The 16259-nt window shown below is 42.2% G+C and overlaps 2 protein-coding genes across 3 annotated transcripts in view; both read right to left on the reverse strand.

Annotated features, from left to right (window-relative positions):
- Positions 1-419: 419 nt before the first annotated feature.
- LOC141003250 (glycoprotein hormone beta-5-like) lies at positions 420-4380 on the reverse strand. 2 transcript variants are annotated; one of them, XM_073474548.1, is made up of 3 exons: positions 2419-4380; positions 1363-1570; positions 420-681 (listed from the first exon to the last, which is right to left on the reverse strand). In XM_073474548.1, exons 2-3 carry the CDS (start codon positions 1567-1569, stop codon positions 493-495), a joined length of 396 nt encoding a protein of 131 aa, XP_073330649.1. In that variant the 5' UTR covers position 1570; positions 2419-4380; the 3' UTR covers positions 420-492. The 2 variants fall into 2 exon arrangements, with proteins under 2 accessions (XP_073330649.1, XP_073330648.1); XM_073474547.1 differs by having other exon boundaries at positions 1363-4380.
- Positions 4381-4453: 73 nt separating this feature from the next.
- Positions 4454-16259, reverse strand: part of ppp2r5b (protein phosphatase 2, regulatory subunit B', beta) — a 42290-nt gene continuing 30484 nt past the window's right edge. Inside the window, exons 8-13 of the mRNA XM_073474546.1 lie at positions 12494-12547; positions 11421-11471; positions 11092-11211; positions 10707-10834; positions 9635-9736; positions 4454-9270 (exon numbers count right to left, since the gene is read on the reverse strand). Coding sequence (XP_073330647.1) covers positions 9033-9270; positions 9635-9736; positions 10707-10834; positions 11092-11211; positions 11421-11471; positions 12494-12547 — 693 coding nt within the window. The 3' untranslated portion in view covers positions 4454-9032. The remainder of the gene's footprint in view (positions 9271-9634; positions 9737-10706; positions 10835-11091; positions 11212-11420; positions 11472-12493; positions 12548-16259) is intronic.

Genomic DNA, 16259 nt, shown 5'->3' on the forward strand with positions numbered 1-16259 from the left:
AGAAATATCTACTGAAGTTAGCATGCTAACCAGCTAGCCCCTAGCTACAGTGTACTGCAGGAGATGGTAGTCCAATAGTAAACAACACTAACAATCCTTCAACGCTCAGAGCTCCCTGTTCGGACAGAGTCAGTTGATACTACTGCTAGCTGCAGGGCTAATTGAGCTTACTAGCTAACGGCAACTACATTCATTTAAACATAAATTTCAACAACTGCCTTATCTGTATGTTGCACAGAACTCTTATTTTGAAATGTAATGCTTGCTCTGTTATTTCTCCTTTCTTTTAGAGGCTTATTTACAATTAAAATGTATTGATTACTATATATCAAATGTCCTTTTATTAAGTATCTGTTATTAATATAATACCTCTTGCTAACAGTGCTTCTACTCCTCAGAAACTGTCACACTCACTCAAATGTTTTGATTTCATCATTTTATTCAAAGTCGTTCATGTCAGTAAAACTGTTGATAGCGTTGCTGAAAGCAGCATCAGAAGGTCTCACACTCTGTGTCCTGCGTGGAGCAGACGGCGCAGTGGCACTGCAGAGCCATGGGGTAGTGGTAGAGAGAGGAGATGTTGGGCTGGCAGCCCGGCAGGCGGGCCGTCATGTGGCGGGTCCGGCTGTACGTACACACACGGTGGTGGCGGTGGATGTAGGGGGGGTCTGGCACAGGTTTCTGCAGGGTTCACAGAGATGGACACAGGTTAGGGTCAGGAGTTAGGGTTTATACTTTTGTTGTAGTTTGACAAAAATACAACAAAAGTATTAGCTCAAGGTCCACGTCCTAGCTCTGCCCTGAGCTTTCAACCAGGTCTCACTGTCTTCTGTGGAAGGATGTGAAAAACTTGAGGAAGGAACTGAAACCTCTCCTTACTAAGCCTCCTTCCATTCAGGAGTACCACCATGAAAGCCCTAAAAAAGAGCACTAAGCGGTCCTTGAGTAAAGATGTGGAGTTTAAACTCCATTATTGACCCTCCACCAGTGTGACAGTCGGCTCTATTATTGCTGATTCAGAGCTACTTCTCCTCTAAGGGGTTTCAATCTGACTGAGTTCCCGACTCTTTAAATTTGGTTTTCCAATTACGCAGAGCTGAAATTTATAATCCCTGCAAACTAGAATGAGTTCAGTAAAAGTCCCTGCTTGGAAGGATGTGAGCATTTCTTATGACAATGGCAGATGGGTAAGAGCCGAGAATGGGTTGTCGGCCTTCTTGTGGTTTGGGTTGAGTCCTGGGTCATTCATCATTTATTTCATGTTTCACAATTGCAGTATTACACAAGCTTTCAGAAATAGCAACAGAAGAGAATGGGACCGATGCTCTGTCACTTCACTGTGTGTTTGTATGTGAATGTTACCTCCCAGGTGTGACAGCGCCCCCAGCAGGCCTCCGTGGTGATACGCAGAGCCTTGCAGCCGGGCTTCTGGGCCACGAAGGTGAACTCTCGCACCGCGCAGCCTCGGAAACCGTGAAGTGTGCTCGTCACGGCGACGCACACCACAGCTGTCCCGGCAACCAGGAGGAGGAGGAAAGAGAGGGGCAGGGGACGGAGATGGAGATGCATGCTGGGAATGATGGGTAGAGAAAGAAAAATAAAGAAACAGAGTTTTATTAAACTATTTGTGTCCATTGTTCCTTAAACCTGGGTGGGATAAGGTTCACTGGAGGGCCTGAAAGTAACTTTATTCCTTTTAAAAACAAAGAAAAGACTAAATATTTAGTTTTGGCCTTTCATAGAAAATAAATTATTAATTGGTAAAGGTTGTCTTGCCAGTATTTTAACTATTTATCTAGAGGGAGGGATGACAAAACTTTCAGAGCAGTACACTGTGACAATCAGCAGGACTCACAACTCCCTCCAGTGTTCATTACGGCTTCTGCACTCACTAGTATCCGTGAGCCATACACAGTAAAATATATATGTCAATGGGAAAAAAATCAACTTTTAAACCAAAAAAAAACACATTCTTTATTGCTATTCTAAGTGAAAATGTGACATATAGATGCTTAGTTTCACTTGCAAAACCGAGAGTAATTTCCTGAATGCTATTGGAGACATCTGTTTAATTACTTTGCACGTTTTCAAGCAAACCACTTGACATGTGTTGAAACAACTCTGCAGAGAATGCCTCGCCTGAAATATTACACTGAAATAAAAATACTTTCTGCATGAACAGCATGATGTAGAGTACTTTTATAAGCACTGAGACCACACCACACTGTGTTCACAGTCAGCACAATGGCTCCATCTAGGCTATAAAGCTACATTAAATATGGTGTAAAGCAGCCTGCTAACATAATTATGTACACTTTTTTTTGTCCCTTTAGTAGTTTAATGTCTCTTAAAAATCAATTTAATGCTACATGCCTGTCCTACATCACTTAATGGATGTTTAAGAAAAGCACTTCTCACCTTTTCAGCTGAAGATCTTGCAGAGGTTTGAGCTGCTGGACTCCTGTGTGTCTCTGCCCCGGACAACAACCAGTGAATGGAACCAATCTGCCCTTGTTGTTGTTATTAGAAGCCCATTAGGGCGGACGGACACTCTGACATCATAGCAATTACAATGAAATACCATTAGAGACCCCAAGCCAGAAATAATGGAGACTCCCTGGAAAATACTGATGCTTGTCTATGTTTTGTTAACCTCCGCCTGTATCTCTCCGTGTGGCTGCGTGTGTGCGCGCATGCAGTCCTTCATCCAACTTCAGTGATGTGAGGATAGTCACTCACTGTGACAAAGGATTAGTAACATGAATACAAAGGATGAAACTCTTACTGGGGAAGTGAATGTCTGAAATGAATTGGTTTCCAGTCCGTTGTTCCATCATACGCAGTGAAATATTCCAAATATTCAGATAAACTGCATCTCAAAGCAACAGTTCGGTCATTTTGAGGCTAGTTTGATGGATTACAGCTCAAGAAAGTTTTGAGGCTGCTGCTTGATTTTGACACCTTGTGGGATGGAAGTTAATGGGAATCTATGGTCGCCTGAAACAGCTGACAGAATGTAGCTTGAATTTTGAAAATGGTCAGCAAAAATGTAAAGACCACATCAGTTATATTTACAAATGTAAATGTTTAAACCTTCATGTCTTTAAAATAAGCTTCTTTTGCAGATTGAAGCAGCACTTTTATGCCAGACTAGGCTACATTATCACCATATGCAGTTGGTGGGGCTAATGTATTAACGTTAGCTAACAGTTCATTATTTACACCTTCAGCAGACGCACAAACAGCAACATTAGCATCATTTTCAGTCATGTTTCAGTCCAGTACTTACTTTTCTTTTAGCGCTGCTTTGGAAAATATCCGGCGCTTAGCTGCTAATTGCTCCACTAGCTAGGTGCTAGCTTTGTCTGCTCTTTGGCGCTTGGCAGGTAGAACAGCACCACCACCGCAAAACAATAAGCTAGAGGCTAAAGTTTCCATTAAGCTAACAGAAATGCAGAGTTGGGTTACAGACGCATGCTTGGATACAAATCAGAGGTAGCAGGTAGCTTAGAGATATTGCTTGCTGTTAATGCGTTGAAATGTTAGCATTATTTAGCTAACTTTATATTAGACAAGCAGACATTTAGCCAATTTCTTTGAGTTACGTTTTAGGTAAATATTGAAGATAAAGACCAAGCCTCCAGGAAGAGAGCTAGGCTTTGAAGCCAACTTCAGTGGCGGCCAAAACGAGTAATTACAACGTCACGTGACGCACTTGGTTCCAAAAATACTTTTTCCCATAAGCTTACATTGTGAAAGAAGCAGTTGTAAAACGGCGGATACTGTTAGCCAGGCCCTAGACCGGAAGTTAGCCGGCTCAGTTGGCGTAAGTCTCTAGAAGAAGGGATGATCCGGTTAACGTTAGCCAGGAAGTCGAGCGTTTTTGGCTTCATGTGCCACTGAACTGCTTTCATAGGAATGAATGGGGCCCTGCCTACAACGCTGTATCCAGGTTTTAATGTAACACTCTTGGATAAAACTGTAACACTTCGAGTAAATATGGCGTTAACTGGCTTACATTATTGATGTTAACTGTCAAACATTAACATACTCTACAATCGACCCAGCAGTGTCAGATTGGGTTTAGGAACGCACCCTTGGCAACTACACGTTTTTTTTTTCAACACATTATGCCAGTAGATCAAATTATCTACAAAAGGAAGATGAATTATTATAACTGAATATTAAAGGGGCTCTGTGGAACTTGTTGTGCTGGAAGCAACAGTTTATGGTAGCGGACTCCTGAAGCATTAAACAACTCAAGCACATCGTGCACAGGCTTGTACAGGCAACCGAGAGAGGTACAATCCGCTCACGTATGTCCAATAAAAAAGTGATTAATACATGTAAATTGCAACAAATTGTTACATAGAGCCCCTTTAATATGTGACTATAATTGAAGAGACAGACGAGGTAAAACACACGCACAAAAAAAAAACACGGACTCCAGGAGTGTTTTCTCAAAGTGAAGTTTCATTTTTAGCACATAGTTTTTTTTCTCCATTCTACACCCCCCTGTAATGTTACGTACAGCAGTAAGCCTCTCTACATTCAAACCCCCCCACCGCTGTGTTGGTCCCCAAAATATACATCTTTTTCTTCTTCTTCTTCTTCTTCTCCTGCATCGTCTTAATCATCTTCTCTAAGGTTTTTCTTCAACACAACAAACACAGACCATTGGGCAGACAGTGCAAATCTAGAAATTCAGTGAAATTGCTACGTAATGCGGTTGTAGGTTTCGGTAACATCATATTCTCATTCTGTTACTGTTGCTCTGACTTATTGCCATTCTATTGTGTCTAACTCTATGTCTTTTCTTTCCTCTGTCTTTCTCCTCCTCTGATTTTTCTTTATCTTCACTGGCTGCTTTCATCCAGTCCGTTCACACCGCCCCTCGGATTTAAAGCATTTGTTTCGACTCGGGCCACGTGAAAAATGGCCTGCGGAGAGGAAACGTGACGGCGAATGAAACCAGCGTCTGATGGCTGTCTGTGAGGCGATACCAGAGCTCTCTACGAACACTCTCTTCTCTCGCTTCCCGTTCTGGAGCAGTTCTAGAAAGCGGAATATTACTCTTCATCATTTTAATCGAGAATTCGAGGACAGTGGGAGCTGAGGTTCCATTTTTCCCCGAGTAAGCTGACCGACTGACGATAACAATCAAGAGGGTTTGTGAGTAAGCTAGCCAAAAACAAAAATCATAAAGTAAGCTAAGTTTTATGACAGTGAGGTCAAAGTTTTGTCTCTTTTCAGGTGTGTTTTTTGGGAGTTTTTTTTTTTTTTTGCCTGAATCAAAACGTTTGAAATCGAATGGGAGCATTTGTTTCTCACGCCTGCCCAGAGTGCCAGGGTGCTAGGTGGTGTCTGCAAGTGCAGGTAGTGTGAAGCTACTACACTTAATCAATCAGTGCATTCTGTGGCTGCGATGGAGCCAAACATGAAAAAAATTAACTGCATTGTGGTAAGTTGATGTAGAAGATGAGGGTATGTCAGTGGTTCCCAACCTCGGGGTAGAGGCCCCTTAAGGGGTCCTCAGATAGATCGGAATGGTCACGAGGTAATTAAAAGGACAAGAAAAGAAAATATAACCTCTTTTCTTTTACGCAAAAGGATTTTATTTGTCTGATTTTTCTCCAATCTTTGCTCTTTTGTTTGTTTGCTAATTTGTAATTGCGTCCCTACAATCATATAATTGAGGAGGAAAAAACACTCTTTGGTTTAACTGCTCGCAGTCGGGACAAAAGGTTGGGAACCACTAGCATAGTGTGTAACAATCCTAACTCCTAGCTTTTTCCGGAGCTTTAAATTGTATCTCAGACTGAGATTTTGCTCAGTTTTCATGGCGATGGCTCAGGTGCCATCATGTACATTTCGAACACCTGTCGCCACTTGACTGAAGTTCCAGATGGAGACCCTGACGTGTGATTGTAAGCTCCAGAAAAAGCGAGTAAGTGGACGTTGAATTAATTTTCAGAATCAACTCTTTTCAGGCATAGGCTGTTGGTGTTTGTTTTGACTGACAAACATGTTGGAAGTTGGATGTTAATGTCAAATTAAATTCAAAGCTCCAGCGTCAACATTTGAAAGCAACATCCTCTAGAACAAAGGAGCAACGGCTGATCTCTACAGGACTGTAGATCCAAACAAGTCGACCATAAAAAACCTGGAAATTTGAGAGCAGACGTGCACCGCTGTAAGATTTAAGCTCTGAAATGCCAATTTGAGAGCTGCAAGTCAAATGGATTTCAAAACATTGTTGACTCAGGCATGATTCGAAGTTTGAAAAAACTGCTGGTCTGAAGGGTTTCTGAGCGTTTGGTTACGAAGCAGCCGACAGGTAGCTCTGCGTCTCAAGCATCAAAAAAAACAATCAATCGATTTGTTTCGCGATACATTCGGATTCAAACCCTGTCCCTCAGGAAGGAGAGAAGGAGAGAGAGAGAAACAGAAACAAAGAGAGAGCAGTTTTCTCTCGTTCTCTATCACTCTGTCTACGCACATCTCCTGCTCGCCGATTCACTCACTGGATGCACACCGACATACGCACACACGCGCGCACACATACACAACCTGACCATCGTCTTCAAATAAGGTTACATTTCCTGATCAAATAGAAAATAAATAGCATCAGTATCAGTTTTCCACAAAATGAACAATATCATACAAAAACCAAGAAAAAAACAACATAATTACAAAGCAGAAAATCATTTTTCATCAAATAAATTTACACAAAAAAGTACCTTTAAGACAATGTGAATATCAAGGACGCAACAGGAGTAAAAACAAGAGTGGGGGGTAAACATTTGAGTGCGACACCCACTTCCTGTTTAACCCCCTAAAAACACACAGATTATCCTGAAAGAATGAAAATATTGCTAAAATAATTTTTTTCTGTTTTTTCCCCCCTCTCTTTATCCCATCATCTCTATCGTAATGATCAGACAAGAATAAACAGGTTTTTGTTGGTTCACACCGAAAAACGTTCAATCATCGTCATGGTCGCCATCTAGCAGCGTCAGGTCTGCTGAGCCTCAAGGAACAGACGCTCCGGGTTCAGAAATCCAACTGGATCACTGTGTTTTTCTTTTGGTCTGAAACGCTTGTGGTGCGCTTTATTTATCCTCCAGTGACCTCTGTGTCGGGTGGGGGTTTACTAGTCCGCTTGGACTCCATTTTTGGTACAACGTTGGGGTTTCTAAGACTTCAACTTTGTAAATTTAGAGTAAAGTTGTAAAACTTTTAATTAAAAAATAATCATTGTGTGCCGTAACATCAAAATTAAAGGTGCCCTGTGGAGTTTGTCACCACTGGTGGTGCTATAGAGCAATATCTTTATGAGCAGGCAAGTCCCCATTATGTTTGTGTAACGCATAGGTGGCATGCTATTCCACTGATCACCTGTTGGTGGCGGTAATGTGCAAAAGAAACGTAACAATACGCCAACAAAGGCAGGGTAGAAGAAGAATATTAGTAAACATGGATGTAAACAATGCAAGAGTTAAAATATTTTTTTTTTCAATTGGCTTGAACAATGTTTAATGAGGAAAGAGATGCATTCAGCACATTCGTCAAGCCTCGAGGACACACAATGCATTTTGGTGAGTAACACTAAATGTAAACATAACCTTGTTCCTCCACAGAGCACCTTTAAATAAACGGGGAAAAAACACACAAACGGTCTTTAAACATGGAATGTTTTGGGATTTTTTGTGAGATTCCCCTTTAAAATACACCCCCGCACCACAAAACATCCGAAATTTCAAAAGAAAAGAAAAACAGCCACCGCCAATCCAGTTCATTCCTCCCCTCTTTAAGGTCTGTTAAAGGGGAACGCCGCTGAATTTCAGCACTCACATTATGGCCTCGTACAGTTAACATGTGATGTGAATTCAGAATTCGAGCCGGCCTTCCCCTTTATGGTATCTGCTACACTAGTGTTTCTCCCATAATACACTACAGAAATATCCAGAGACATATGTATATATATAAAAACATTATCATCATCATCATCATCATCATCATCAGTAGTACTTAGAGTAGAGTAGAGTAGTAGTAGTAGAGTAACAAGTAAGAAGAAGGAACAGTATTGTACTTTATATCATTATCATCATCTTCATCAGTGGTTATTTAACCTTTAAGGGACTTTAGGCTCGTACTTTGGTGGAACCCGACAGAATGGGAGAGGAGTTAGCGCCAGAACCAGCTGTGTGTGTGTGTGTGTTTATGTGTGTGTGTGTGTGTGTGTGTGTGTGTGTCAGAAAGAAACTGTGAATTATCTCGGTGCATCAATCGATTGTTGGTGTTGGTGTGTGACATTTGTCTGACCTGGATACACTTTCTTTCTAACTCTGTCTTCTCATATTTACAGTAAATATGTACCTGCGTCTGTGTGTGTGTGTGTGTGCGTCTGTGTGTGTGTGTGAGGGTTTGTGTGTCTGGTCTGTGCGGCAATAGTTTTGGGACATTTGTGTGAAATTGCTTCTTTTGTTTATTAATGCATTGTGCTATCCACGCATGAAATAAGCATCTCTGACCAAAAGATAAATACGAGGCCACAGTACAGACTCCGACTCTGGTTGGTTAAATATCAAGACAAGTTAGACACATGTTAAACTTGGTTAGTGTTGCACCAAAAGAGACATTTCATCTCTTATTTTGAGGCTGATTTAAAGCAGGCCAGCTACCAATTTTAGGTACTGACCTGCAGTTTAATAAACCAGCCGTGGATTAAAATGACAGTCAGCACTTTTGGACAATATTCATCTTCTGATCTGCAACATGATGTGTGTACAGCAAAAGGTGAACCAGTTTCACACAACTCTGTCAGAAAAAAGGTACGGTCTTTACCTCGGATCACTGAGATCGAACGCTTTTTCACAAAAAGCCACTCCCTCGATGATGCAAGATAAAAACGACAGTGGATTTGTTTTGTACCTTTTCTGTCTGACCTCTCCCAACACTTTCACCATCAACCTCAAGTCTTCTCCCTGTCCCCTAACCCCCCGTGTTAGCCAACATCTGTGGAGCAGCACCTAGGTGGCGCTCTCTCCTCCTCCAGAGGAGGAAGAAGAGGCCCCGCTGGGCTTGGGCTCGGGCTGGTCGGAGTGAGCCGTCTGCGGGGACGAAGGGGTGGGCGGGTCCCCTCTCTCGCCTCGCTCCTGGAGGTTGCGCTGGTTCCTGGCGGCCTCGGTGAGCATCTGCATCCGGCGCTCCTGGTGCTCCTCCAGGCCTCGCCAGAGATCTGCACGCTCCCTCTCTCGCTTCATCTCCCTGGAGAGGCAGGTTGGGGAGGCAAGGAAGGTGAGGTTGTGAACTTACATACGCAAGATATTGATCTTTTCATCTTTGGTCTTGCGAAAAAAAGCAAAAATGTTGAACTACTCCTTTAAGTTTTGTTTCCCGAAAGTATCCACTATCTTGAGTTCGAAGGAGAATAATGAATAAGTGGAATCATGATGTGATCCGTGTTCAAACGATGACCTAAGCGATACACACTCACAATGTGAAATATAATGTGATGGATAATGGAACAAAACCCGTCTAAAACATGACTTAAGACTCTTCTGTTTCTTCCTCGTGTTGTCACTGTCGTATCCAGTGACACAAACACACAAAGAGAGTGAGTCATACTCACTTCTGTTTCTCCACTTTGTAGGAGGCAGTGAGGTCATCAAACAACTTGCTGTTCATCTCCATGAAGGTCTTCAGCACGTTGTAGATCAGAGACACGATGGTCCTGTGGGTGGGGGGGGTGGGAGGAATGAGAAGATAATGAATCTGACTGGTCATCAGTCACATGGGATTATGGGTCATGAGATAGAGGCTAAAGGAAAAGCCTGGCCCACTGGCAACCAGATGTGTTGGCTAAATAATAACATGTGGGGACATTCATGTGTCTACTGCTTTAGCATCTTTAGCATCCCCCATTAGTAGATGGGAGGCTTTTACATTTACCTCAGTGTTCGGGACTTAGAGCTTATGACCACTGTGAAGCTAAATCTTCTTTATAAGTACATTTAGTTTGAATTTTGAAGTACTTGTATTGAGGATACTGTACATGAGCAAGTTGCAATGGGACTAGGGATGGGAAGCGAGTACTGGCTCCAGGTTGAGAACTGGCTCCAAATTGTCCAGTCCAACAGATTCGTAAGCCTCTGAGCTTATCGATTCCTTTAATCGATGCTGACATGTTTTGAGTTGTGCATCACAAAGCAATAAGGTCAAACTCATGAGTCTACACTGCCGGTAACTAGCAACAAGAAGGCGTCATGGCAGAGAGGAAAGAACACTCCGAGGCGTGGCTTCATTTTATCAGGAAAAATGAAAATAGCACTCGTTGTTGTGTCTGCAAAGTGATTGTTTCTACACAACAAGGGCTTCATTGCTATTAAATTGACACGTGAAGCTCAATATCCTATGTTATAATAACACTGGTGCCACACAGACCTAGCTGATTCTTTCTTTGACTAAGAAAACCTGAATGAAAGAAGAAAGCTGTGCGACTATTTTATTATTCATACCACGTTTCACTCTCTGATTAGATTGAAGACAAACTAGGAGTGTCTAATATGGATTTTTTCTTACCATCCAAACAGTAATAGAGCTCGAGGTTACACCCAAATTGGGTGACCGGAATCTAATACAAAAAGCTGTGAAGAACGTGGTGTGTTATCTTGTGTGTTTGTGTTAATGTGTGAGACACTGACTGGTTCCAGTGCTCCTTGGAGACTCTGTAGAGGGTTGCGAACACCAGCGGCAGGATGACTTGACAGTTCTCCTCTATCAGACTGAGGATGTATTCGTTGTTCCAGAAGTAAAGAGCCCGCTCCGCTACCTGAAACGAAACACACAGAGAAAAGTTGACTTTCATTTGACTGATGTCTGCGTACACAGTTTATGAAGTTATCCGAGTAACTGAATTTTTTTCTACAATCTTCTTGAGTGGATTGTGATTAAATCTGCGGAGAATTATTGTTAGCAGGCTTATTACTCCCCAAAATGTTTTGTTTTAACAGAAAGTGAGGGCTGATTTGTGTCTCTCTTCATGTCTTTGGACAATCATTTTGAATGAAGCGAGGGGTTGGTGTTTACCTGGAAGTGAGGGCTGGAGATACAGGCCGCGATCTGTTTAAAGAGCGGCTCCTGCACCCGGATGAACTGAGACGGCTCGATCACATCCAGGATCTCCTCAATCTCTCCCAGGAACATCACCTGGATACCCACGCACACAGTTGTACGATTGATAAATAAAGGGCGGAAAAGACATTCACGTGATTCACAATGTTAAAACGCTGATAATTAACACAGACGTCCTGCAGGGACAACGGATATTTAAGTAATCACAGTGTCACATGAGAGAATGTTTCAGAAGTGACTAATGAGAGCAGCTGAGAAGCATCGGTGTCTTTTTTATCTCTCACCTCTTTCTGCGTGCAGGTTTTTGGCCAGTACTTGAGCAGCCCTCTGATGATCTGCAGAGAAAATGCGAAGCACAATTATATAAATAAACACCGCAGCCATTAGCTCAGCAGGGTAGCTGGCTGGCGTCCACCTGTGCCATCTCCATTAACTCACACTCTGGCTAGTGCATTAAGAAATATGTCCTTCACTTTGTACTCAGTCTCGTTTTTACCGCATTGATGTTAGTGAATGAAGAAGTAGGTTACAGCCACTACAAGATTAACATCGGTATAATGTTTGATGGTCACGTGAAAGGCATAAGAAAAGTTTATTACTACATTAGCCTTCGTTTTGTAGTTTTGTCAATAATTTGCATCAGTTACGATAGTGTTGTACTCACTAAAGTCAATGCTGAGGTGTTTGTAATGACGTTTACAACAGAGAGTTTGGGTAAAAATATTCCTGTTTAACCTTTAAGTACATCCATAGCTACAACCATAGCTAGCTAGCTTACTAGTTAGCTATACCAAACGTGCCAGCAAATTCTTAACACATCACCGAGACATAGAGAGCAACATTAGCATTCATTTGAAGTCTTGTTTCTGACCACCTGAAGATATTCTCTCTCCTTTTTAACTCTGTGTTTGGTCTCCACCAACTCCTAAAGGTAATGTCTGCTTCTTCAGCTCCTAAATGCTATGACCTTGTGACTTTGTTCGTCTGTTGTTTTGATGATAGGCAGGTAGTCACACAGCTTTTTTTTTGCTTATAACACCAATGTGCTGCTTCTGGAAAGGTGAATCAAAACATTAAAGTTGCAGGTAATTAAACCAAAAGAAATGAGCTGAAAGACGCTTAAAAGCTGAGGGGAACTACTAGCATTGCAAACCTAACACATTCCTGGACCCGAGCTCTCGGTCCGAACTGCTAGCTGCATGGCTAACTGAGCCAACTAGCTTTTACCCGTAACAGAGTGTTTCCGCTCTGTGGTGAAGTCAAATATCTGAGTACTTCTTCTGCCACTGTGAGCAGGTGTGATGAAGTGAGTACAGGAGAGAAATGAAAAAAAAAAAACATACAGATATGAACTTACATATTCAGTCACTGTAGCATCTTTCTCCATAAACTGCACCACACAGTAGGCCAGCTGTGGGGACAGGGGAGACATGGTTAAAACACACATAATCTCACACACACACACACACACACATACACACACACACACAATAAAACACACACAAACGTTCCCTGAAGCTGTCAAGGAGACAAGGGGGATCTTAGCACTTATCCCTCAGGATTACACACTGCTATAGATCGGAAAGACAAGTTTTCCAAGGGGAGATGTGTGTGTGTGTGTGTGTGTGTGTGTGTGTGTGTGTGTGTGTGTGCGTGCGTGTGTGTGCATGTGTGTCAGCTCTTCTCTCTTATATGTTCTGCAATCATTTCCCATTATTCGGCGAGTATGTGCGTACGTGCGCGTGTGCATGTGTGTGTTTTGCGGTTGCCCCCTTCCACCCCGGCCGGTTGCCGTGGCGAGTGGGCACCGTGGCGACAGAGACTTTGTGTTTACTTCGGAAGGAGTGATGTCACACACACATGAAGTCCCTTAAGGGCAATGTGAGATAGAGTTTAGACCTCTTGTCTCAGCCTCTCTGTCTTTCCTCTTCTGTCCTACTTGTACCTTTGCCTTGTTCAGATTATTACTTTAGCGCTCCACTTCATGACTTTTAGGTACGTAAGTACCAAATTTCAAATCATTGAAATAAAAGTATGCTGGATTGTCCAATTTTATAGTAATAGACAATCGAGGTTGTGTACTGTCATATCGTTGATGGCTGCTCTATAACTTTTTGTAGGACGATCAGTTTTTACTGTCTTTCGTCTTTTTTCGTTCTTTCTTTCTTTATCTCACTCCTGACCCGTGGCTCCATTGTCTGTCTGGCTTTCACATCTTCCACAGCTTTAATCTTTTTCTCCCATCTAATCCCTTTTCCTTCTTACTGTACCTTTCTTGTTTGTCTTCTCCTCGTGCTCCATCCCTAACTTGCCTGTCCCTCACCACAACATGGTTACGGAGAGAGAAAAAAAGACACCGGTGAAAGCAGGGATGTCAAGCTTGAATAAAAAGAAAAGCTGGAAAAAGAGGCGGATTAAAATAAAGGTGCTGATCAGTCAAACTATTTGGAGTATTAGCGAAGCATTAGAGTAACTGCCTGGGGTAAATATGTTGTCAGGCCAGGCTTTTGTGGGTGCAGGAGGCCGTTGTTAGGTTTAGGATTATGGACATTGTAGTCTTTTTAAGGCGGAGATTTTACCAATATTGATTCGTCAAGGTGACAGGTCACATTAGGGTCTATTTTTGGGGGATCATTCCAGAGAGCTCTAATGCTGGCTTCTCGCCTTTAACGTTGTCGTGACCTGCACATGAGAAAATAACCTGTCCAGGCTTTTACAGTTCTTTTTATTACACTGTCAGATATAAACATTGCGTTCTTTAATTTGTGTAGCATGAGGGAGTTTATGCAGTACCTTGTACCTTTTACATTTTTCACCCTGGAGTATTGTTCCCCTAATATCTTAGTGCTGTGTTAGGGTTAGGGCTAGGCTCAGCGTATGCCCTTTGGTGTGAGGCCAGAAAGATATTAAGGGCAAACAAACCTCCTCCGACTCAGCACTATGGAAAGGGCTGGCAGTGACTGAACTAACAACTGCAGAGTGTGAGAGTGTGTGAGAGTGTGTATATCAGAGTAATGGGCCTGCTGAGAAATGGGCATTTGTTTTTGGGATAACAGGCTGTCCAAAAAAATTGCCTTTCAATCCAATGGGACACTTTTCAGACGATTAGCGTTTCTGAATAATTGTCCGTTGGAATGATGGTGTGACACTGACCAGAGTGCATCAGACCCCCGTGTAGCTTCTGAACATTAATATACGGTGTTGTTTACCCCAAAGGACAACACAGTTTCATACTGTTTTACTTTGTTTATATGTGGCGGACCCTGCCACCTTTCCAGCTTCAAACAGTGTTCTGGGTCCTTATTTTCCTCTGAGAATAGCTTGTTTATTCACTTATGGAAAAAATAAACATTTCTGAGTTTGTATTATTACCTCATTAATATTGTAAATATTAAAATTCTGAATTTGAATTTTCTCTCCAAAACTACATAATGCCCCTTTAGGTTTGTATTTCACTCAAACGGGGAGGTAGCAAGCTAGGCAAACAAACTTTCACATGGAAAGCTAGTTTGGTTAGCTTGCTATTGTTATGAGTGATTCCCACTAGAAGTCACTTTTTGCTGATGTTGTTTCAACACCTGCTGAGTCGTTTTGAAGCTCCTGCACACTCAGTGTCGTGTTTGTTCCACATTTTGCAAATGGGGGGGGGGGGGGGGGGGGTCCAGCTAGCACGAGCTGTCTGTCTTTCATGGGTCAGTGACTTAGACTCCCAAAACTCAAAGCAACGAGTTGTCCTGTGACCTCAGCAGTCACGCAGTAGCACGTTCATATCTCAGATGGGACTAGGCAGCAGCTAACACCATTAACTACCAGTGTGCCTGCTGGAACTGAAGTGATATTAGGAGCTATTTTTAGTGTTTGCCCACACAAATACTGCACAAATCACATTACGAGTGTCAGTCTGAACAAAAACTGCATCGCAGCAGAAAATAAGATCAAACTTTCAGTTCATAAAACAAGAGAGTCTGTTTTGAGCTTAAAATATATAAACACTGCATTAGCTTTTTATGCATTTGGGCCCATGATGTGTAACCATTACATTACATCACTACACAATATAGCTCTAACAGCTGTTATTACAACTCAGAGACATGAATGTAATATGAGAAATCCCTTTACAGGCGACAGGAAGGATGATTCAAATGTATTTCACAGCGTTGAGAAACCTTGAAGATGAGTAAAAGGTGCTGGTTCGATATTATATTTGGGTATTTAGATCCAGAACTGGGTCACTCCTTCACAGCCACACCTACTGAGCACAAAACTGCTGTCCACTAGCACTGTGTCCCCCGTGACCCTGTCAAACCGAGTGTGTGTTCGAGTGTGTGAATTATGTATGTGTGTGAACCAACGGGGGGAAAGAGTCGGGGAGGAGAAATGTAGGGCACGCTGATGCTCATACCCAGAACACACACACACAAACACACACACACACACACATCTCAGACCACTTTGTGGAGAACAAACTGTACCTTCTGCATAATCAAATAATGTGAGACACAAATAAAAAGCACAGATACAAACACACAGTAGACCGGCTGCCATCTGTGTCATCAAATATTATGATAACCCAAACACACGCACACTCAGAGACAGACCAAAGACACCAGAGGCTCACACACACACACACGCACACACACACACACACACACACACACACACACACACTCTGTGTGATTCAAAGGTGAGAGCGTCTCTCTGCAGTATCATCTGTGACTCAACTGAGCCTCCTAGTGGAGTATTTGACACACTGCAGGAGTCTTGAGAGAATTAATGTGTTGTTTTTTTGAGGTGAGAGAAAGACCTGACTCTCTTCTTCATGGGTTTTGTTCTTATATGTGAATACATTCAAGTCAAATCTATGTACACACTGCTCACTGTCGCATAAAACTCAAGAAACCAATCAAACGTTTGCCTGACTGATAATAACAGCAAGTATAACCTCGGTCAGGAGAAAAGAAGTTTTGGGGTTTCAGTTAATAGTCTTTGCTTAGCAAGATCTAAGTTTCAGTGGATTTTACAGGATGGAAAACATGCAGTGTTTTGTGTTTGATATCTGCATGAAAATTCTGAAAATGATGTCTAAAACATTGCCACTAAATTTCAAGAAACAGCTTCAGTGT

The sequence above is a fragment of the Pagrus major genome, chromosome 10, assembly GCF_040436345.1.
Source record: "Pagrus major chromosome 10, Pma_NU_1.0".
In the NCBI taxonomy this organism is placed as follows: Eukaryota; Metazoa; Chordata; class Actinopteri; order Spariformes; family Sparidae; genus Pagrus; species Pagrus major.